This window comes from Limanda limanda, chromosome 11, assembly GCF_963576545.1.
Source record: "Limanda limanda chromosome 11, fLimLim1.1, whole genome shotgun sequence".
NCBI lineage: Eukaryota > Metazoa > Chordata > Actinopteri > Pleuronectiformes > Pleuronectidae > Limanda > Limanda limanda.
Window position 1 is genome coordinate 4,752,197 of NC_083646.1, and position 23,488 is coordinate 4,775,684.

General features: G+C 40.6%; 1 protein-coding gene across 2 annotated transcripts; it reads right to left on the bottom strand.

Annotated features, from left to right (window-relative positions):
* Window positions 1-3,144: 3,144 nt before the first annotated feature.
* LOC133013589 (vitelline membrane outer layer protein 1 homolog) lies at window positions 3,145-23,210 on the bottom strand. 2 transcript variants are annotated; one of them, XM_061080575.1, is made up of 9 exons: window positions 22,764-23,210; window positions 17,770-17,853; window positions 17,560-17,640; window positions 17,104-17,209; window positions 7,671-7,754; window positions 5,122-7,101; window positions 4,460-4,572; window positions 3,472-3,775; window positions 3,145-3,266 (listed from the first exon to the last, which is right to left on the bottom strand). In XM_061080575.1, exons 6-8 carry the CDS (start codon window positions 5,308-5,310, stop codon window positions 3,475-3,477), a joined length of 603 nt encoding a protein of 200 aa, XP_060936558.1. In that variant the 5' UTR covers window positions 5,311-7,101; window positions 7,671-7,754; window positions 17,104-17,209; window positions 17,560-17,640; window positions 17,770-17,853; window positions 22,764-23,210; the 3' UTR covers window positions 3,145-3,266; window positions 3,472-3,474. The 2 variants fall into 2 exon arrangements, with proteins under 2 accessions (XP_060936558.1, XP_060936559.1); XM_061080576.1 differs by lacking the exons at window positions 7,671-7,754; window positions 17,104-17,209; window positions 17,560-17,640; window positions 17,770-17,853; window positions 22,764-23,210 and adding an exon at window positions 7,452-7,643.
* Between the last annotated feature and the right edge of the window lie 278 nt (window positions 23,211-23,488).

Below are 23,488 nucleotides of genomic sequence, written 5' to 3' on the forward strand. Positions count from 1 at the left end.
CAGATCGTTGGTGTCAGGCGGTCGCTGCAGGAGCAACAACAGCTTGAAGAGGTGCTGAGGTGATACATGGTGACTTTGAGAACGTGCCAAAAACGAAGGGTTGATTTAAAAAAAACAGGGAAGAATGTGATGGATTTGTTCTCTTACATTTCAATGTCTTTTGTTGACGAGCAGCAGCACATACAGGAACAGATACTTTCAGCTTCCCTTCATTTGCTTCACGTGCTCAGGACGAGCTACAAACACAAAACTGTGATACAACATCACCGAACATGAGTGCTCCTCCACGAGTCTCTCCAATCCACCGAGAATATGTTTTCATTGCTTTGTGTGTTTGTAAGCAGGATTGTGCAAAAACGATCAGATGGATGAAACTTGGGTCAAGAAAGAACGGAGTAAAAAATGTTTGCCTCCTTGTAATGTTTTCATTTGAATTTGTTTATTTGAAACTACTCAACAGATTCACGTGACATTAGGAATGGAGCATGACAAAAAAAAAACACACTCAAATCTCTCTGACCCGTGTTTCCATCTTTCACGAAAAATCGAGGAATTATACCTGCCACAGACTCCCATTGGGTCTCATGTTAAATTTGATCGAAATTCCTGGAAAGAGCAAAACAGAAAAATAAATCCTAAACCGCTCCCACGGCCCCATTTCTTAACACTCACCAATAAAAAAGATATCTGGTTGTTCATTGTCTTGGAATTCTAAAAATGTTTTCTTTTTACAGACAAAACTGTCAATGATTTAGAACAACAACGTGATGGATCAGTAGGTAGAGCTATGGGAGAGTGACTCGGATCTGGGGAATTGAAGTGAAGTTGTTGGCAGAACTTTAATATTGATTTTTTTCTTTGCCTTTCAGAGGGGGACTTTTGAACTCTAAATAAACAACTGTCAATGATTTAGAACAGGTGTCTTCAGCGTTTTTCAGGCCAAGGACCCCCAAACTGGTGGAGAGATGGAGCAGGGACCCCATACTATATATATTGTATAAAATTGTGTTTTATATTAAACTGGGCCTATTGCCTTGTATAAACATAGCTACTCTGTTATTGTGCATTCAATACTAAGCTATTCAAACATTACACGGGTTCATATATTCATGTTTTTAATTTAAACATTTGCAAGGTACAGGGTGGCCATGCCACTGCCATTTATAAACATACATCGTGCATACAACACTGAGCTATAAAGTAATTCACAGATTCATGTTTTTATTTTAAACATACATGTAGAAGAGACAGTGAATCCTCAAGCTATCTGTGGATGGCACACATACTCCCACATTAGTGAGATGTAGCATCCTGATGGGTAGCACACAACTTATCTAACCTTGGACGGATGGAGGTTGTCAGGCAGAGGGTCATATCAGCCTCACAATAGGTTGGATGCATGTTAATGTGTATTTTAAGACATTTAAATTTGTGGAAAAAATATTCGTTGGAAAATAAATTAAAAATGATAAAAAAATTAAAAATTATCTAATCAACCAAAGATTTCGCGACCCCCCCTGCAGTACCTCCGCGGAGCCTCTAGGGGTCGCAGCCCCCCTGTTGAACACCTCTGATTTAGAACAAAAATGCAATTGGATCAATGAGTTCAAAACCAACTTATGCCAAAAACATTTATTTTTTATGTCCAATTGCACTCAACTTCAATATTGTCTCATCGTTATAGCGCCACCTATTGGTCACTGTGAAAATGAACAGAGCAATCGTCCCCAAAATGCACTCATGCGCTTTTATGTTATCTTACTGACAAATGTAGCTGAAAACATAACCTCTTTCACAGAGGTCAAAAATACCCTTTATAAATCCCTTTAGACCAAGGAAGACACTGAAGATGAAGATATTCACTTTACTGTTTTTCTAGTGTCTCTGTGGCAAAGTAACAAATCAATATCTGAGAAGACAAAAACAGGAATTGACGCATTTATTTTTCTTCAAATGTGACAAAATTTCTTAAGTTTCTTCTTATCCAATGATCAATTAATCCTCTAATTATTCCAGCTCTATACTAACTATCAAAACTGAGTAAATTATCTGTTGTTCAACAATCGATAACTCTGCTGTCACAGGACGTGGTACAGTGTCCAGGTCGAGTCGGTGCAGAGCTCGGGCCTTTGTGCCCAGAGGGCGTTTCTCTGCTGGAGCTGCGGGGTTGCATCAGATGTTCAACATCTCCGGACTGATTCATGTAGAGTTCACTGCCTCCATGAAATCATTATTCTGTATTTTCATGTGTGGAGTCATAAAAGTCAGAGGTTTTTAGAGAGGTGATGGGCAGCTCCACTTGTTACAGCACTGCCATCTAGTGGGGAAATAAACAGGATTCAGATTGTTCCTGATGGTTTCGAGCACTGAAATGATTAGTGGACCATTAGAATTAGATAATAATCCCTGTGAATTTAATTGGTTCAATGTCGAGTTTTCTTATAATCTGACTGGTTATCATAATTTCTCGGAATATGTAACATCTTTGTAAATCACTTCTCTTTTTTATGGTCATTATTATCAGCACCAATGTTTAGTTTTATATAATTTTCTTTACTTTAATCAGATGGATTTTGTTACTTATATACATAAAAGCCAGTGCATATAAGCATATATACATATAAGCCAGTGCAATTGATCATAATTAGTCAGTTTAAGTGACTTTGCACTAGCTGCTTTTAATTTTTGAAGATGTTATTGATGACCTTTACAATCTTGCACCACCTGACTCCTGGTTATGTTATGCCAATCGGTTTCTTATCAAACTTTGTCAGTCCTTAAACTGTAAATTAATTAATAACCCTCTCGTCATTTTCTAATTACCTCAGTTCCAGCAGGAATTGTGGGAAACGCCCGTGTCAGCGCCTACAGCTTAATCTGACTTTACCGTGAGCTCATTGGTTCATCAGACAGGAAGTGAAAACACGCCGCTCTCGTGCTGATGATGTAAAAAATAGCTCCTTCATCTTTTTGTCTTATTTGCCGAAGCTGACACTTGAAACTTTCTCTTGAAAGCTAAATATTAATAACTGTCAGTTAGTTGTCGGCTAAAATCTCAGATCTCAGTGTTTGTGTTTTTAATAAAAGGAAATAAAACCTAATTAGAGACTTGAAATTCTGAGAAAAAACGTCACAGAAACAGCAGCGATTCAAATGAGCACTTTATTATTAATCATTGTTTAATTCAGGGTGACGGAGGAGGGGCGGACCAAGCTGCTCACCAGTCAATCACAGGTGAGTGGACCATGCTGCTAACCTATAAATTGCTGTCGATAAAACGAACATAAAGCAAAAATTCAGAAACAGAGTCACAGGATTATGAACCTAACAACATTTGAATAATGTCACAAACATCTTTCAACTGTTAAACCAAATTGTGCTTTTATCTCGATTCCATTTACAAGGTTTATAACATTGGCAGAGGTAATTACTTTGAGTCTCTCAGCTCTTTCTGGGCCTTAATTTAATTACCTGCTAGGCTCTGGCACAGCAACGGAAGAGCACGTCGTTGAGGGCGGAGTCGTCCCCTTCCCCCTGTTCTTCCTCTATCTTGGTCATGATGCCGCAGATTCCTCCGTTGACACAATCCTGGCTCCATTCGCCGTACTCCCCCCAGTCCAGGCCGGTGCCCTCCAGCACGTGCCCGCTGCTGCAGCGGAACTTGATGTTGTTGACGGCGGAGTCGTCACCGCCACCCTGACGGCCCTCCACGCGGAGCTGGAAAGCGGTGAGCACGCCACTGGGGCAGTACTGAGCGTTGGACCAGTCGCCCCAGCTGGAGACAAGAGCAGGAAACACAGCAGAGTGAATCAAATCTGAATAAGAGCCAAGGTTTGGTTTGGAAACACAAAGTCGAGACGTTTCAACATCTGAACCCTGAACTCAAAATCCTGGAGAAAGAATGTTTTGATTTCCATGATGTGGAAACTGTCTCCAGCTTCCTGCTGCTTCCAAAACACATTTTTTAAAATCTTATTCTTATTTAACCTTCACAGGACCGACAGGTTGGTTCCACTGAGACAGACGATTTGACCAGCTGAATAATTGAAGAAAGACATTGATAAGACATTGATAAAAAACACCTCAGTGACTCAAAGAAATAAAGAGTTTCTACTGATAAATTCAGATTCCCTGCTGCTAAATACCAGCTCTCCACACAGGGACAGCTGTAGTTTAAAGAAATTAAAGTAAGAAAACCATAATGTGACAGAGCAGTTTACATAATGTTTGTTACATGCAACAACTGAAAATCAAGTGAATTTACATCTGGGTCACATGAGTTTTTATATATTTCACAACTACTGCGTGTGAAAAGGCACATTTTTATTGGTTCTATGTCGAGTTTTCTAATAATCTGACTGGTTATCATCATTTCTCGGAATCTGTCACATCTTTGTAAATCACTTCTCTTTTTTATGATCATTATTATCAGCACCAATGTTTGGTTTCATTTACTTACTAGCCAGTGTGAGACTCCACAGTGGTGATGGGGCTCCGTTGCTCGTCTTTGCCGCAGATGAGGCGGATGCCGTTCATGGCCGAGTCGTCGCCACTGCCCTGTTTGGCCTCCACCTGAGGAAACAGAGTTCAGTTCCCAGAAGCAGATCAGATTAAACTAGTTTTTCTTTTGTTTAATTGCTGCACCAGCAACAAGCGCACGTGATGTCACAGGTCACAGCAGGTGAAGAGCAGCTTAGTATCTGGTACAACAGGAAGTAAATGCATCTCTGGTTGTTGTAAATAGTTCTCTGTACATAATAAGGATTCTTATGATCAATCAAAAGTTTCCTATTTTACCTTCAGGCTAAGAAAAACAAAAGTCATGAAAATGATAAAAACACAATCTTCAGTTCTACATTTGAGGTCAAAATTTGTTGAATAACTAAATCAACAATTATATATATATATATAAGTGATGAAGAATTTAAAATGTAGAATACATGAATTATGAACAAGCAGAATGTCCAATGAGATAAAGGCCTTCAGCTTTTCAGCCAGTGAACTACATGGAAAGCAAAAGTTAGTATTGGACTAAGCAATGGAAAGTTATTTTATTTACCTCGGTAGGTTGAAGTTAAATAAAAAATAACTGTGAAAAATGTTAGAAATCAGTGTCTTTACCCTGGTACTGAAGCCAACAGCTAAGAAATGGTAAGGACACATCTCGGGCCCCCTCCATGTTCCCCACGGCGCTCCGTTTGGCACAGTCAGCACAGATGTGGACGGCCGGCCGTCCACAACAGCTCCGTGCTGGAACAACCCCACGAACAACACGGCCAGCACGGCCAAGGCACGGAGCAGACTCTCCATGTCGACAGCAGTGAGTGGAAGGTTTCACCGGGAAAAGCCAGCTAACGAGTTCTGGAGGGGGTTCGGCCTCAAAGCGCTCTTTATAGTTTACGTGTTGATCGCGGAACAGACAACTCGTATTACGCCGTGTTTACAAACAGGGCTGGCCCTAGTGTATTTAGTCAAGTTCACTGAGAAGTGTCTCTTTGTGGACTTTAGCCTCTTTACACAAGGACAGCGTCCACATTCATGTCTTCACATATGGCCTTGGCTGATGTTTGTGAAGCCACAAAGCCTGTGGCTCTGTAGGACTCAAGAGCTTTTTCAGTCTTTTTCAGTACTTACTGCTACATCCACTTGCATTGTTTGGGACAGCATTGCTCACCTGCTGAATTTGAATCAACACATCATACCAGACCACTGTGCACAGTGAAAAGCAGAATGACCCCACTTCTTCTGCCAGAGACTGGGCTTCAATCCTGATGATTGGGTCTTTGGCCTGGATTCTAACCTCAAGCAGTGCCTCTCTTACAGCTGTGGCTTCATATCGCAGAGGTCCCACAGCTTTCACTCTGCTCTCCCATCTGGTTTCTGACCACATTTTGAGCGAAAGGTTGACATTTTTCTTGAGGATGGCCCATCTCTGTGTAGAGGCAGAAAACAAGCAGTATAGCTTCTGCACAATACTAACAAATAATATGGCATCTTTGGAGCGTTTGGCAGCATCAGAATTGACCAAATTGAGTATATGTGCCCCACACGGCACAAACAAACCTCTTGGGTTCAGTTGCAGTAGCCTGGCCTGTACTCACTTGTTCTTTCCTCTCATATTTGCCCCGTTGTCATACGACTGTCCTCTGCAGTCATCAAAGGCAATCTCCAACTCCTCCACCCTCTTCAAAATCAGGGCAGACAAACTTTCACCAGTGGACTCCTCTGCTACTAGGAATTCCATGAAGTGCTCTTTAACCTGGGGCTCTTCTTCCAATGTCAAAATTCATATCACTACTGACAGCTGTTCAATGTGGCTAACATCCGGGGTGCAATCTAAAATGAGGAGAAAGTATTTGAATTTCTTTATTTCTTGCACCATTGTTGAGAGAATCTTTCCACTGATGCATTCAATCAACTCATTCTGGATGGTTTTGCCCAAGTACCTGTGGTGTGATGGTTCACATTTAATCTTGTGGATGTGGTCTTTCATCACTGGGTCAAACTGTGCCATAAGCTCAACTTCTTTCAAAATGTTTCCATTTGAAGGAGAGTGGAGTATTTCTGTGTTTCCTCTAAATGCCATATTTTCACAGCCAGCGACTGTACAATAGCAACCAGTCCTGTCAGCACTGCTCTCCTCCGACTCTGCTCTGCCTCTAAGAGGGCCTGCTCTTGTTTGTCCATGGTTGTACCTTGTTTTATTCGAACTGCCAATTCTTTCCATGACGCCAAATTGTTCAGGTGTTCCGGACTGTTTTCGTGGCTGTTTAGAGCAGCACTTGCATTTTTCCAATCAGACAGTTCTCCATTTGTTAAAAAAAATTGTTTTGGGGAGAAAAGTTGAAAACAAAAACAAAAAAGACTGTTTTCTTTTTGAATATGTCAACCAATTTTTTTTTTTATCCTTTCTCCATTTATTAAGGTCCTGCTGAAGTACTGGTGGTGGCAACTTCTCCCATCATCTCTCCATGGAAAAATGAAATCAGGTGTACCTGATTTGGTCCTCTCCGAACAAATTCTGTCCTTATTGTGTTTGTGAGATGTGCAGGCCAGTCAGCCGGATCGGTTGATAGTGGAGCGTCTGTTTGCTTGCTGCATCTGGAGGGCACGCGAAAAGCACTATTTCTCATCTCACATAATTGTTGTAGTTTTAAAACAGCTGTAAATTACGCTGGTACAGTATGGAGCACATGGTTGGCTCCATATATATGTATATACAGTATATACACATACATATTACAGTATTTAATAAATGTTTCCAAATGAGATATGTAATTACAATGTAATGTTACTGTATGACTGCATTATGAATGGTTCATGTAGATTAATTCATGTAAAGCGTATCCTCATATTGTTTTAAAGAGAACATCCTTGAGCCAACTGAAATAAATTTAACATAAGGACAATGAAGTATATGCTAACAATCTTTACATTCATGAGGCACACACCTAAGAAGAGTGTATGTGTGGAATCTGTGGAATCAGTGGTGCAATCAGAAAGAGATACAACACGCGTGTCTGAAGTTCCTTGCAGTGGTTCTGGGCTTATACATATAGAGAGAACACACAAGAGCAATATATTGGCTGGATTAGAAATGGCACGACATATTGTCACTTTTATATTAAATTATTTATCATCAGGAAAATCTGTTGAAACATCGCACTCACCTGAGGATGCTGGCACAGCTGAGGTGCTTGGCTGTTCCTCGTCAATTGATGCAGCAGGTGGTGCCAGATATTTTAAAAGTGGATCTAAAATGATATAACAAAAGTATGTATTATCATTATTTGTTAAATGTAGCTATTATGTAGTTATTAAGGACAGCCTGACAAACTCTTTTCATTCCAAGATGCATAGCTCTTGATTAGTTGAATCATGTCTAATTAATACACCAAAACCAACCTTGTTATAATTTCTCAAATTTCAATTTCATGACACAATGAAAATGACGCAAATTGCAATGTTTTGCTAAAGATAGCCTGATGTTTCGACTGAATGGCAATAACAAGGAGCGTCACACGTCACTGGCTAGCTAGCGTTAGCTAACTTACAAAATTACATACAATCCATTCGCTAAAGTTGACAATACAACACTTGGATTTTCACCAGTATTCCTCACTTGTTGACAAGTTGCCATATTTTTCTTCCTTAATGGGTGTGCTATGCAACGAGTAAAATATTTGCAGTGTTGTTGCACTAGCTATTGGCTTTATCTGTGCGCCCCTGGTGTAATTTATGACTGGCTGGCCTTCAATATTTTACTCATGTCGGCCCCCCTGTTCTCCAGTGTTTACGGTAAGCGTGCTGCGTCATTTCGTCACTTCCTGTTATTGCCACGGGACACGGGTGGTGTAGTCGCTATCTGAATTAGCTCCTCCGCTAAACACAACTGTCTTTCTGTTCTACTACGGCTAAAATCACCGGTATATAGTTAAGGACCCTCACATACCAGCCCCTCCTCTCTGGTGCTTTGTGATTCTGTGTTCTGTTTAAATCTCACACTCATAGTTTTAGCAGCGATGTGTTCTCTCTCTCCCTCTCGCTCCACCGCTCTCTCCTGCTCCGAGTGTCTCATGTTTACTTACTCCTCCGCCTCCATTAACAGTAGTGGTAAATGTAATAAATGCAGTATGTTGGTAGACATGGAGGCGAGGCTTAGCAACTTAGAAGCTCGGCTCCTCAGCTTAGAACCCCCGTTAGCTATAGTTAGCCGGCCCGTGCTAGCCGCAGCGAAGCCACCTAGCTTAGCTTCAGCTAGCAGTCCCTCGACTTGCCCCGGGCAGCCGGGAGCCCAGGGTGGCTGGGTGACGGTCCGGAGGGGGCATAGTACCACCCATAGAAAGCCCACGATTAAAGAGCCACCAGCTCACGTCTCAAATAGATTTTCTCCACTCAGCGACGCACCCGCTGAGAATCAAACTCTGGTTATTGGCGACTCGGTTCTCAGAAACGTGAGATTAGCGACACCAGCGGCCATAGTCAATTGTATCCCGGGGGCCAGAGCCGGCGACATCCAATCCAAATTGAAGCTGCTGGCTAAAACTGAACGTAAATACAGTAAAATCGTAATTCACGTCGGCAGCAACGACTCCCGGCTTCGTATGTCGGAGGTCACTAAAGTTAATGTTGAGTCTGTGTGTGCTTTTGCTAAAACGATGTCGGACACAGTAATTTTCTCTGGCCCTCTCCCTAACACTACAGGTGATGACATGTTTAGTCGCATGTTGTCTTTTAACCGCTGGCTGTCGAGGTGGTGTCCTGTAAACGGTGTGGGCTTTATAGATAATTGGCAAACTTTTTGGAGGAAACCTGGTCTTGTTAGGAGAGATGGCGTTCATCCCACTTGGGATGGAGCAGCTCTCTTATCTAAGAATATTACTAAGTCTATCACATGACAACCCAGAGTTGGGACCAGGAAGCAGAGCTGCAGTGCTAAACACTTCTCTGCGCTCCCTCTGGATCAGTCACCCAACCGCATAGAGACTGTCTCTGTCTACCGTCCGATTCAATTATTTAAATTAAACAATAACAGAGCGAGAACTCACAATAATCTTATACAAATTAACACAACCTCTGGAACAACACAGGAAACTAAGACTTTCAAATGTGGTCTTTTAAACATTAGATCACTGTCCTCAAAGGCTATTTTAGTTAATGAACTAGTCTCAGACTACAATATAGATTTATTGTCCCTTACTGAGACGTGGCTGCATCCTGATGAATATGTCAGTTTAAATGAATCTACTCCCCCCAGTCATATAAATTCACACGTTCCCAGGGAACTCGGGCGAGGAAGTGGAGTTGCTGCTATTTTTAACTCCAGTCTATCAATTAATCCTAAACCTAAATTTAGCTACAACTCATTTGAATGTCTTGTTCTTAATCTTCCACGTCAATCCAGGAAACACCAACAGCCAATCGTATTTTCTGTAGTTTATCGTGCTCCTGGGGCTTATACTGAATTTCTAACAGAATTCCCTGAGTTTTTATCAAACCTAGTCCTAAAGACAGATAAAATTATTATTGTTGGTGACTTTAATATTCATGTTGACAATAATAAAGATAGCCTGAGCGTAGCATTTATTTCAATACTAGACTCAATTGGTTTTAGTCAGTGTGTGCATCAACCTACTCATTGTTGTAACCACACACTTGACCTTGTGTTATCATACGGTGTCAAAATTGAACATTTAACAGTACTTCCGCGCAATCCAGTACTATCAGACCATAATTTAATAACCTTCGATTTTTCACTATCTGAATATATGCCCCTAATAAAAAACTCATTTTCTAGATGTCTACCTGATAGTGCTGTAGCTAAATTTAAGGAAATAATTCCGATTACATTTAAACCCGTATTATCCGTCGACATAAACAACAAATTCTTTAAAAACCCGAGCTCTATTGAGATTGACCACCTCGTAGAAAGCTCTGCAGACTCATTACGATTAACATTAGACTCAATAGCGCCTCTAAAAAAGAAATGTGTAAAACATAGTAAATTAGCTCCGTGGTATAATTCCAAGACACATGAGTTGAAACAAATATCAAGAAAACTAGAAAGGAAGTGGCGCTCCAGCAACAGTGTTGAAATCTCCTAGACTGGAAGAGTAGTGTTACAGAATATAAAAAGGCTCTCCACAAAGCAAGAGCTGCCTATTATTCAAAACTAATAGAAGAGAATAAAAACAACCCCAGGTTTCTCTTCAGCACTGTAGCCAGGCTGACAGAGAGTCACACCTCCACCGAACCCAGTATTCCTCGATCCCTAAATAGCAATATCTTTATGACCTTTTTTAATGATAAAATTCTAACTATTAGAAATAAAATCAATCATCTCCTGCCCTCAATTGGCACTAATACCCTCCCAACAATAGAGATCTCAGAAACGGCTGAGAATCCTTCCCATTATTTAGACAGCTTCTCTCTGATGACCCGTGATCAGTTTACCAAAATAGTCTCAGGTTCTAAACCAACAACCTGTATTTTAGATCCGATTCCAACTAAATTACTTAAAGAAATTCTGCCCCTAATAGATAATTCGTTACTTAACACAATCAATCTGTCATTATCATCAGGTTATGTACCACAGTCTTTTAAAATAGCTGTAATCAAACCCCTACTCAAAAAACCCACCCTAGACCCAGAGGTTTTAGCAAATTACAGGGCAATATCTAATCTCCCCTTCCTATCTAAAATCTTAGAAAAAGTTGTAGCCAATCAGCTGTGTGAGTTTCTCCAGGAAAATAATATATATGAAGACTTTCAGTCTGGGTTTAGAACCAATCATAGCACAGAGACAGCCCTGGCAAAAGTCACTAATGACCTTCTAATAGCTTCAGATCAGGGACTTGTGTCTGTCCTCGTTCTGTTAGATCTCAGTGCAGCATTCGACACAATTGACCATCAAATTTTATTAGAGAGACTAAAACAGTTAATTAACATTAAAGGAACGGCCTTAAACTGGTTTAAATCTTATTTTGCTGATCGCTCCCAATTCGTTCAAATCAATGATGAGTCATCGGTGCGCACCAAAGTTAACCATGGTGTCCCACAGGGGTCTGTGCTCGGCCCAATTTTATTCTCATTATATATGCTTCCACTAGGAAACATTATCAGGACACACTCGGTAAATTTTCACTGTTATGCGGATGACACCCAGTTATATTTGTCAATAAAACCTGATCAAAGTAATCAATTAACTAAACTTCGAGCATGTCTCAAGGACATAAAAACCTGGATGATCCGCAATTTTCTCTTATTAAACTCAGATAAAACAGAGGTTATAATACTCGGCCCTAAACACCTTAGAGATACATTATCTAATGATATAGCTGCGCTAGATGACATTGCCCTTGCTTCCAATGACACAGTCAGGAACTTGGGAGTGATCTTCAATCCTGATTTGTCCTTTAATAGTCACTTAAAAGTAATTTCTAGGACTGCGTTTTTCCACTTGCGTAATATCTCAAAAATCAGACATGTCCTTTCGCAAAAAGATGCAGAAAAACTAGTCCACGCCTTTGTTACATCGAGACTGGACTATTGTAATTCATTATTATCAGGCTCCAGCAGCAAGTCGTTAAAGACTCTGCAGCTGGTCCAAAATGCCGCAGCACGTGTCCTGACGAGAACTAAGAAAAGAGAGCACATTTCTCCAGTATTAGCATCGCTACACTGGCTTCCTGTTAAATCTAGAATCGAATTTAAAATTCTCCTCCTCACCTTCAAGGCCCGTAATGATATGGCACCTCTTTACCTTAAAGAGATGTTAGTACCATATCAACCTACTAGAGCACTCCGATCCCAGAACTCAGGTTTACTTGTTGTCCCTAAAGTCTCTAAAAGTAGAGTAGGAGCCAGAGCTTTTAGCCATCAAGCCCCACTGCTGTGGAATAATCTCTCACTTTCAGTTTGGGAAGCAGACACGCTCTGTTCGTTTAAAAGTAGACTCAAAACCTTCCTGTTTTATATAGCTTATAGTTAGAGCTAATTAGTGCGATGTTCCAAATTTGATTAAATGGCAAAAACCCCTGATGATGCTAAGACGCACAGGGAATTTATGACACAAGACACACGGAGCTTCTCTTTCCTGCTTCTCCTTCCTTTTTCTCCATATTTATCACATCAAGATAATTCTTATCTGATCAGTACATGTTACTAACTTGACCCCTTTTCCCGGAGTTTCTGTGCCTTAGCGCCCGCGGATGCAGGGCCACAGCTGTGGCCGCACCATGGATTATGATTGTGGATCGCGTGTCGGAGGTCGCAATGGGGGATCCAGTTCGGTGGATTCTGTATCATGCCAGCTGATCGTCGTTGTAATGGAGGATCAGCGGCAGCTGATAATGGATTCTAACTGGCGGCCAATGACTGTGGATTACAGTGGATCTCATCCTGATGCTGGATCGTGGTCTTGCTGGCTGCTGGCCAGAGACTGTGATTGCAGCGGGACTGCCTGACACATAGTATTGAAAAATGTTTAGCCTCATGGATGCTGCTAAAAATCCTGATGATGTTTTCTTACACCTGACATCTATTGCACTTCTGTCCGTCCTGAGAGAGGGATCCCTCACATGTGGCTCTCTCTGAGGTTTCTACATATTTTTTCCTGTGAAAAGGGTTTTTAGTAGTTTTTCCTTACTCTTGTTGAGGGTTAAGGACAGAGGATGTCACACAATGTTAAAGCCCCATGAGACGAATTGTTATTTGTGAATGTGGGCTATACAAATAAAACTTGATTGATTGATTGATTGCTTGATTGATGATCATGTCTTTTTTGTATAATGAAGAATAAATTAACATATCATTTTTGATATACCCGCCTCTGTAAAATCCTTAAAGAACTATGCGACAGGGAGTAGGAAGGCTTTCAATGACAATGGTACATCTTTTCTTCTTTACTCCACTAAAGTGCCCGGGGCAATTCTGGCATTCATGAAAGTGTTCTTATTTGGGATTCATTCTTGGCTAAGAACAGGATTTAAGAATTTACCTTTCTCCTTGGCACCATAGACTGTATATATAAATAGACAGAGGTTCCATAACGTCACCCATTGGTTTCTACAGGGTGAGAATGAGGCTCGTAGGAGGCGTTCCCCCGGCGCCATCTTGCCGGTGCTTACGCCTCCTAGTTCCTCGCTAACCAATCAATGGGCAAGGACGAGGAGCGTGAGTGAAGACTCACAGCTCAGCGACTGCAACGTTTCCTGGTTAGCTTAGGCTACGGCGCTAGGCTAACCACGAGATGCTAACCGGTTAGCCGCGACATGCTACCCGCCAGTGCTAACAGGCTAGCGCTGCAGCTGCTCCGGATGGTCGCAAACTTTACCATGAACTGGAGGTAAGTAACCTTGAAACAACAAAACCTATGGCTTCATCTATCATCATATTAGTAAATCTGTTTCTGCAGAATAAGAATCAGTGTAACGCAGTCAAGTCAAATGGGTTGGTGAGTGAAATAACTTTCAGTGTTTCCCCTAGGTTTACAGCTTTTGGGGGGGGGGGGGGAGACAAACACGGACACAAAAACTTAAAGGAATCATGATGTTAATGTGTTTCTTTTAATGATTTTGAACTGTACATTGGATTTCGGCGCTGACAGGCTATTCTGTGATGCTCAGACTGCTGTCTACGTATGCGACATAACATTCTTAAAAACAGTGGTGTATAAAGTACTTGAAAGCCATACTTGAGTAAAAGTACAGATATCTTACTTGAAAGTGACTCCGGTTAAAGTAAAAGTCACCCGTCAGAAAATGACTTGAGTTAAAGTCTTAGAGTTGCTCATATTAAATGTACTTAAGTATCAAAATCATCTGGTGTTGAAATTTACTTAAGTATCAAAAGTAAAAGTACGAGTACCAAATTTTATTTCAACTGACTAAAAAATTATAACAACACTATATATATAATGTATAATTTTACAAATTTTGAACCCGAGATGCTGAGGTTAAAATAGTATTGGACAAGTGCATCTGAACTTCTAGCGACAACAAAGAATCAACACAACAGAATAAACAAGTGCCTCTTGATTCTACCTAAGAACACTAATAGACCAAATGAACCTTTTGTGTCTATTAGCTGTATTTTGCATTTTAACTGCCTGGATGTTTACCTGCCTGTATAACTGCCCGCCAGCTTGTCCATGCATCTACATGTAAGCCTGTTTATTTATCATGAGACTATCTTAACTGAATGGGCCTGGGGTTGTGTTTGCATTTGTTTCCAGCAGGGTGACAATACACCTGTAGGGTATCTTGCCTGTAGGGACGGCAAAGTTAAGACACAACCGTGCTTGAAGTTGTACACATTAGCCAGTTTGTACAATACATACACAAGACTCAACAGCTTCTAAGTTGTGTTGAGTCAGCACAAAGGGCGTCTAAGGATTAAAATTGGCAATATATATATATATAATATCTTTGCAAAAAATTCTATTGGCATTATAGTGAGTGGAAAACTGGGCCTGATTACCCAGGGTTCCATTTGGGAGGTCCATTAAAAAAATGAATTGTGTGCGTGAATATGCAGTAGTAGTAGTCCAAGACACAGTGTTTGTTTTTGGTTGTGTTGGCTGAAAGTTGTTTTTGCGTTTGCTTATATAATTGGTTGTGTTGTTTGTTTTTCCATCTCGACTTGTTTTAAATCTGTTTGTTTTGTTTACGTGGACGTGTAAGACTAAGTAGACACGGCCAACCAATGATAGTCTATTTGCCAACAGTTTTTGTTTAAACCAACTTTTTCCAATATTGTCTTTAAGAAAAGTTAACCACTTGCTGCTTCGAGCTATGTATTTATGTGCAGATGTTGACACGAAGCAGGAAAGGGAAAACGAATGTGAATCGAAAAAGGAATACCTTCAAAAAATTATGTAAAGTCACCTTATAAAAGCCCTCAAAAAGCCAATTCATTTGCCTGAATAATAATCCTTACAATTTCAATAGGGCCACATGTCTGTCAGTGCCTGGGCCCTAAAAATAAAGACTGAACCGAGCTCCTGCAGGAGCGAGAAGGCGAGAGAGAGGTGCGCCGTGCGTAAAGGTGCACGTTCCGCCAACCTCCGCTGCTCAAGTAACGAGCCAGTTTTGAGAATGTAAGAAGTAGAAAGTACAGCTATTTGTGCTCAAATGTAGCGAGTAAAAGTTAAAAGTCGTCAGGAAAATAAATACTCAAGTAAAGTACAGATATGTGAAAAATCTACTTAAGTACAGTAACAAAGTATTTCTACTTTGTTACTTCCCACCACTGCCTAAAACCAAAAAGAAAACTGAAATAATCCCCTATTCATTCTATATGAACTGTAATTTATCTATCTATCTATCTGGCTATCTATTTATTTATGCATGCATGTATATATGTATGTATGTAATGTATGTATTTACTGACTTCCATAAGTAACCTGGATTGCCGGAATCCGGAAACATTTTTGGATCCGGTACTTATGTTTATCTCGTCTACACGAAGCCCTTTCAGGAAAACACGGAAACGCTGGAGCGGAGTGGTTGAAATCGCTGTAAAGACGTCATGGAGCATGCGCTTAAAGTGAAAGATGACTAAAGTCGAGATCCTACTAGCAATCTGCGCATAACGACTTCTCTACCACCTGAAATCACTGTTACCACAGCAATCAAACAGGACTAGTTAGAATAGAGCACTTCGCCATAACCCTAGTTTGTGTTAAGTTACCGTTTTGAAACATCCGTCTATAATAAAAATCTTTTCACGTCAGATTTGCCGGTTTTGAACAATGGTCCGATGAAAATAGATTAAACAGTGATAGAAGGAAGTGACGCAGCGGGGTTAATAATGGTTCAGGCTGAGGTTGCGAGGCGAGGTGCGTTCACGGTTAAATACAACAAGCGGAGAAAGCAGAATCGCGGGCTGACCGGCGCTGAGAAATGCGCTTCCCGTGAGAACAGCCAGGCGCCTGCGCGCTGGAGAATTGCGCGAGAAAAGTATTTGCATTTCTTTATTTCTTGCACCATTGTTGAGAGAATCTTTCCACTGATGCATTCAATCAACTCATTCTGGATGGTTTTGCCCAAGAACCTGTGGTGTGATGGTTCACATTTAATCTTGTGGATGTGGTCTTTCATCACTGAGCCAAACTGTGCCATAAGCTCAACCTCTTTCAAAATGTTTCCATTTGAAGGAGAGTGGAGTATTTCTGTGTTTCCTCTAAATGCCATATTTTGCACAGCCAGCAACTGTACAATAGCAACCAGTCCTGTCAGCACTGCTCTCCACCGACTCTGCTCTGCCTCTAAGAGGGCCTGCTCTTGTTTGTCCATGGTTGTACCTTGTTTTATTCGAACTGCCAATTCTTTCCATGACGCCAAATTGTTCAGGTGTTCCGGACTGTTTTCGTGGCTGTTTAGAGCAGCACTTGCATTTTTCCAATCAGACAGTCCTCCATGTGTTAAAAAAAATTATTTTGGGGAGAAAAGTTGAAAACAAAAACAAAAAAGACTGTTTTCTTTTTTGAATATGTCAACCAACTTTTTTTTATCCTTTCTCCATTTATTAAGGTCCTGCTGAAGTACTGGTGGTGGCAACTTCTCCCTTCATCTCTCCATGGAAAAATGAAATCAGGTGTACCTGATTTGGTCCTCTCCGAACAAACTCTGTCCTTATTGTGTTTGTGAGATGTGCAGGCCAGTCAGCAGGATCGGTTGATGGTGGAGCGTCTGTTTGCTTGCTGCATCTGGAGGGCACGCGAAAAGCACTATTTCTCATCTCACATAATTGTTGTAGTTTTAAAACAGCTGTAAATTACGCTGGTACAGTATGGAGCACATGGTTGGCTCCATATATATGTATATACAGTATATACACATACATATTACAGTATTTAATAAATGTTTCCAAATGAGATATGTAATTACAATGTAATGTTACTGTATGACTGCATTATGAATGGTTCATGTAGATTAATTCATGTAAAGCGTATCCTCATATTGTTTTAAAGAGAACATCCTTGAGCCAACTGAGATAAATTTAACATAAGGACAATGAAGTATATGCTAACAATCTTTACATTCATGAGGCACACACCTAAGAAGAGTGTATGTGTGGAATCAGTGGTTCAATCAGAAAGAGATACAACACGCGTGTCTGAAGTTCCTTGCAGTGGTTCTGGGCTTATACATATAGAGAGAACACACAAGAGCAATATATTGGCTGGATTAGAAATGGCACGACATATTGTCACTTTTACATTAAATTATTTATCATCAGGAAAATCTGTTGAAACATCGCACTCACCTGAGGATGCTGGCACAACTGAGGTGCTTGGCTGTTCCTCGTCAATTGATGCAGCAGGTGGTGCCAGATATTTTAAAAGTGAATCTAAAATGATATAATAAAAGAATGTATTATCATTATTTGTTAAATGGAGCTACTATGTAGTTATTAAGCATTTTGGTGAATTTGGACAGCCTGACAAACTCTTTTCATTCCAAGATGCATAGCTCTTGATTAGTTGAATCATGTCTAATTAATACACCAAAACCAACCTTGTTATAATTTCTCAAATTTCAATTTCATGACACAATGAAAATGACGCAAATTGCGGTACAGCTGAACTTGCATGTTTTGCTAAAGATAGCCTGATGTTTCGACTGAATGGCAATAACAAGGAGCGTCACATGTCACTGGCTAGCTAGCGTTAGCTAACTTACAAAATTACATACAAACCATTCGCTAAAGTTGACAATACAACACTTGGATTTTCACCAGTATTCCTCACTTGTTGACAAGTTGCCGTATTTTTCTTCCTTAATGGGTGTGCTATGCAACGAGTACAATATTTGTAGTGTTGTTGCACTAGCTATTGGCTTTATCTGTGCGCCCCTGGTGTAATTTATGACTGGCTGGCCTTCAATATTTTAATCATGTCTTTTTTGTATAATGTAGAATACATGAACATATCGTTTTTGATATACCCGCCTCTGTAAAATCCTTAAAGAACTATGCGACTATGGTTAGCTTAGGCTACGGCGCTAGGCTAACCGCAAGATGCTAATCGGTTAGCCGCGACATGCTAGCCGCCAGTGCTAACAGGCTAGCGCTGCAGCTGCTCCGGGTGGTCGCAAACTTTACCATGAACTGGAGGTAAGTAACCTTGAAACAACAAAACCTATGGCTTCATCTATCATCATATTAGTAAATCTGTTTCTGCAGAATAAGAATCAGTGTAACGCAGTCAAGTCAAATTGGTTGGCGAGTTAAATAACTTTACATAACATTAGCTATCTTACATGGTGGAGCTAATTCTCTGGACACACACAACTTTTGCTTTCCAGGAAGTACACTGGCTGAAAAGCTGAAGGCCTTTATCTCATTAGACATTCTGCTTGTCCATAATTCATGTACTCTACATTATACATTTAAATTTAAATGACTTTTGCCAAATCATGACATATATATATATATATAATTATTGATTTTATTATTCAACAAATTTTGACCTTAAAGGTAGAACTGAAGTTTTGTTTGTGTTTTTATCATTTTTGTGACTTTTGTTTATCTTATCCTGAAGCAGGCACGTGCACAGATAGACCCCTAGTGGTGCTCAAGCACCTGCCCTTTTGCCCTGGAGGAGAAAAGTGCCCCTTCTGCTGGAGTCCAATTTTTTCTTCATTCATCAATATTTAAGAATGAAAATTACTCTCTCTGTCATCAATTTCCCCCCAATGTGTTTTGATGTCTGACGGGGCATTTATTTGATTTTTTGTGAGAATTTCGCCCCGACATGCTCTGCGGCGCTCACAAGCCCCCCCCCCCTCCTCCTCATGCAGCGCTGAGGGCCAAACGGCTGCAAACACTTCTCCTATGACCCGCAGCATCAGACAAACAGGTAATGACGCTGTGTGTGCAATCCCCGGAAGGTGTTTGGTGATAAATGAACCACAACATTAGCGCTGAAAACATTACGTCGCAACTGGTCCGACGTTTCCTAAAAAATAAACTAACAAAAAAGTCACGGACACAGACAGACAGGCAGGCAGGCGGACAGGCAGATCATTTCAAGGCAGTTGTACTGTTCTACAAATTAGACAAGTTCACTAAAGCCCCATGAGACGAATTGTTATATGTGAATGTGGGCTATACAAATAAAACTTGATTGATTGATTGACTTGTTTTGTTTAATTTAAAATCGTAATTATTGAAATGAAAGGTAGGTCTTAAGTGGAGCTACATGGCAGTCTGGTGAGGTATATTGTGGTATATTATCAGTGTAATGCTGCTTATACTTCAGAAAACAGTAAACAAAAATGTGTGTGTACTGTGTTGTCAGCTTTATAGAGATTATGTTAGTCACTCTTAATTATTATGCACAACATCGATTTATCTCATTTACAAAATTTGCTCATAATGCCAAGAAAAGACAGACTCCAAAAGCAGAAGGACAGGGAACTGCAGCAAGCAACTCAGGGTAGCATCTCTCTTTTATATTGGATCAGGCCATCAACTAGTAAAACAAATGAGGGAGAATCAGTAAGTTTATTTGATTTATTATTATTATTTTTAATTTGATAAATAATTTGGCGATGGGTTCCCTTTTTTTTTGGTTTGAGCACCTGCCCCCCAAAATGTCTGTGCACATGCCTGTCCTGAAGGTAAAATAGGAAACTTTTAAAATATAAATACATCAGAGTTTTGACCGTGCAGCTTTTCATTCCTCACGTTGTTTCACAAAGTCACATTGAGTAATGGAATTGTCCCTCTGACTCAAACTGACTGTGAAGAGACAACTTCATTTGTATTATTCCAACATAATGGGACAAAAATCAATGAAATAAGTAAATGAAAAAAGGTAAAAGTTTGTTTTATTGTCCTGCAGCTCAGAGAACATTTATACTGGGAAACTGTGTTTGGAGTCATGAGGATTAACTGGTTCCTGATGTATGATCATGAGAATCCTTATTATGTACAGAGAACAATTTACAACAACCAGAGATGCATTTACTTCCTTTTGAACAGGATACTAAGCTGCTCTTCACCTGCTGTGACCTGTGACATCACGTGTGCTTGTTGAGGGTTCCGCAATTAAACAAATAAAACCTTTAGTTTCCTCAGGTGGAGTCCAAACAGGGCGATGGCGACAACACGGCCATGAACGGCATCCGCCTCATCTGCAGCAATGTCCGGGACCGGAGCTTAACTTAACTTTGACTCTGTGGAGTCTCACACTGGCTAGTAAGTGTTCTGTACTGGTACCAGTCTCCAATCAGGCACCTTTCATAAACTGGACAACAAATAAATCCATTATATAAATTTGTTATCGCTTTGAAGATCAATTATACACTGTGTGTATTTTAATCATCAAATCTGCAGTTTGTTGTTATAATACTTTTCTTAACTCATAGCGATTTGTATTTGTATGTATATGAATTACAAAATCCATCTAATAAAATAAAACTACGGCTACGTTGTAGCACTAACAGGCCCGAGCACACGCGCGGTTCCAAGTCTGTTGCGGTCTGGGAAGAGAGAGCGTTCGATAACCAAGCGCTGGTCTCCGCGTTGCATGCGTTTGCGCTATGTGTCAAGGATAAATGCTTCACTTCCTGTAGCCAGCAGGCGGCGCTGTGATTTTAAGCCATGGTGTCTCTGTAGATGTCATCAGGTCGTGACTCTTGTCTTACATGCCTAGTTTGGACTTGATTGAACCAATTATGCCTGAGATACAGAAGCTCGTGTTTTGATGGCGTGTATCAAACTTTGACGCCAGGCCATGGTCACATGGTATGACGAAATGTTAAAATTCAAATAACTTTAGATCTCCATCTTGTTGTGAAGACACTCATCTAAATTCTAAGTTGATCTGATGAAAGCCCTACGAAAAGTATATATGCGGAAAATGGCCAAAATGGCCACCAAATCCAAAATGGCGGGCTTCCTGTTTACTCTAGCATATCTATCCAAGAGACTTATTTCTTTGTCATGAAAAGAGACATGTCCCCGTTGATTTTTGTAGAAGTAGGCCAATCGTAGTGCCGGGGCTGCCCTTTAGGGGGCGCTAGTCAGTTATTTTGCCACGCCCATTCCTTAAACCCATCTGACAGTCTTCGGGGGGGGCTGTTGATACACACATGTAGTTTGAGGGAGATGGACCAATGAACACGGAAGTTATAGTAATTTCGTGTCATGGCAAGTTGATAAACTTTGATGCCACGCCATTAATATGGCGTTTGACGAAAAGTCCCAGTAATTTTATATATTCATTATCAATGTCTTGAGACCCATTAGACATAGTTTGACATGGTTGCGCAAAGTGGATGAGGAGGTATATCCAAGTCTAAGACGTACCAAGACATTTTCTGCTGCCACCAGGGGGCGCTGTGATTTTAAGTCACAATTTCTGTGTCGATGTCATCAGGTCGAGACTCTTGTCTTATGTGTCTAGTTTGGACTTGATTGGACCAAATATGTTCGAGATACAGACGCCCGTGTTTTGATGGCGTTTAATCACACTTTGACGCAACGCCACGGTCACACGCTCTGACGAAAAGTTGATTATTTTGATAACTTTAGATCTCCATATTGTTGTGATGACACTCGTCTAAATTTTAAGTTGATCCGATGAAAGCTCTACGACAAATACATCAAAGTAAAAACGTGGAATATGGCCAAAATGGCCACTAAATCCAAAATGGCGGGCTTCCTGTTCCGTTTTTCATAATGCACTGAGAGACTTTTTTGTGCGTCTGGTCATGATACACAAGCTTTTTTTTTTTCGTGAGGATCGGTGAATGCTAAATGAGGGGCTTATCCGTAGGCGGCGCTGTTGAGCTATTTTGCCACGCCTATTTCCAAATACTCCAGTATACGTACATTTTCACACATTTCTACCTTACTGCAAAATTTAAAACATTTTTAAGCATGGGAAAGCCCTCAAAAAGCCCATTCACTACGCTCAGAATAATCCTTACAATTTCAATAGGGCCTCCCACCGGAGGTGCTCGGGCCCTAATAATATAAAACCAAACATTGGTGTTGATAATAATGATCATAAAAAAAGAGAAGTGATTTACAAAGATGTTCCGAGAAATGATGATAACTTATCAGATGATAAGAAAACTCGAAATAGAACCAATTAAATTCACAGGGATTAGTTGGGAAATGTATAAAAACTCATGTGACCCAGATGTCTCGACTTTGTGTTTCAAAACCGAACCTTGGCTCTTAATCAGATTTGAGTCACTCTGCTGTCTTTCCTGCTCTCGTCTCCAGCTAGGGTGACTGGTCTCTACCTCAGTACTGCCCGGGTGGCGTGCTCAGCTCTTTCCAGCTCCGCGTGGAGGGCCATCGGGACAACGGTGATGAGATGTTCAACATCTCCGGACTGATTGATGTAAAGGTCACTGCCTCCATGGAATCATAATTCTATATTTTCATGTGTGGAGTCATAAAAGTCACAGGTTATTAGAGAGGTGATGGGCAGCTCCACTTGTAGCAGCACTGCCATCTAGTGGGGAAATAAACAGGATTCAGATTGTTCCTGATGGTTTCGAGCACTGAAATGATTAGTGGACCATTAGAATTAGATCACAATCAATGGAACACCAGTGCAATTGATCATAATTAGTCAGTTTAAGTGACTTTGCACTAGCTGCTTTTAATTTTTGAAGATGTTATTGATGACCTTTACAATCTTGCACCACCTGACTCCTGGTTATGTTATGCCAATCGGTGTCTAATTAAACTTTGTCAGGCCTTAAACTGTAAATTAAGTAATAACCCTCTCGTCATTTCCTAATTACCTCAGTTCCAGCAGGAATTGTGGGAAACGCCCGTGTCAGCGCCTCCAGCTTAATCTGACTTTACCGTGAGCTCATTGGTTCATCAGACAGGAAGTGAAAACACACCGCTCTCGTGCTGATGAGGTGAGGAGGTGACGACATGATGTAAAAATGGCTCCTTCATCTTTTTGTCTTATTTGCCGAAAGCCGACACTTGAAACTTTCTCTTGAAAGCT

Coding starts and splice junctions, on each gene's coding strand:
- LOC133013589 (XM_061080575.1), bottom strand. CDS start 5,310: ATGGAGAGTCTGCTCCGTGCCTTGGCCGTGCTGGCCGTGTTGTTCGTG. Junction 4,573..5,121: donor CTGTTGGCTTCAGTACCAGG/GTAAAGACACTG, acceptor CTGTTTCCTCAG/GTGGAGGCCAAACAGGGCAG. Junction 3,776..4,459: donor GTGGAGTCTCACACTGGCTA/GTAAGTAAATGA, acceptor TCTTGTCTCCAG/CTGGGGCGACTGGTCCAACG.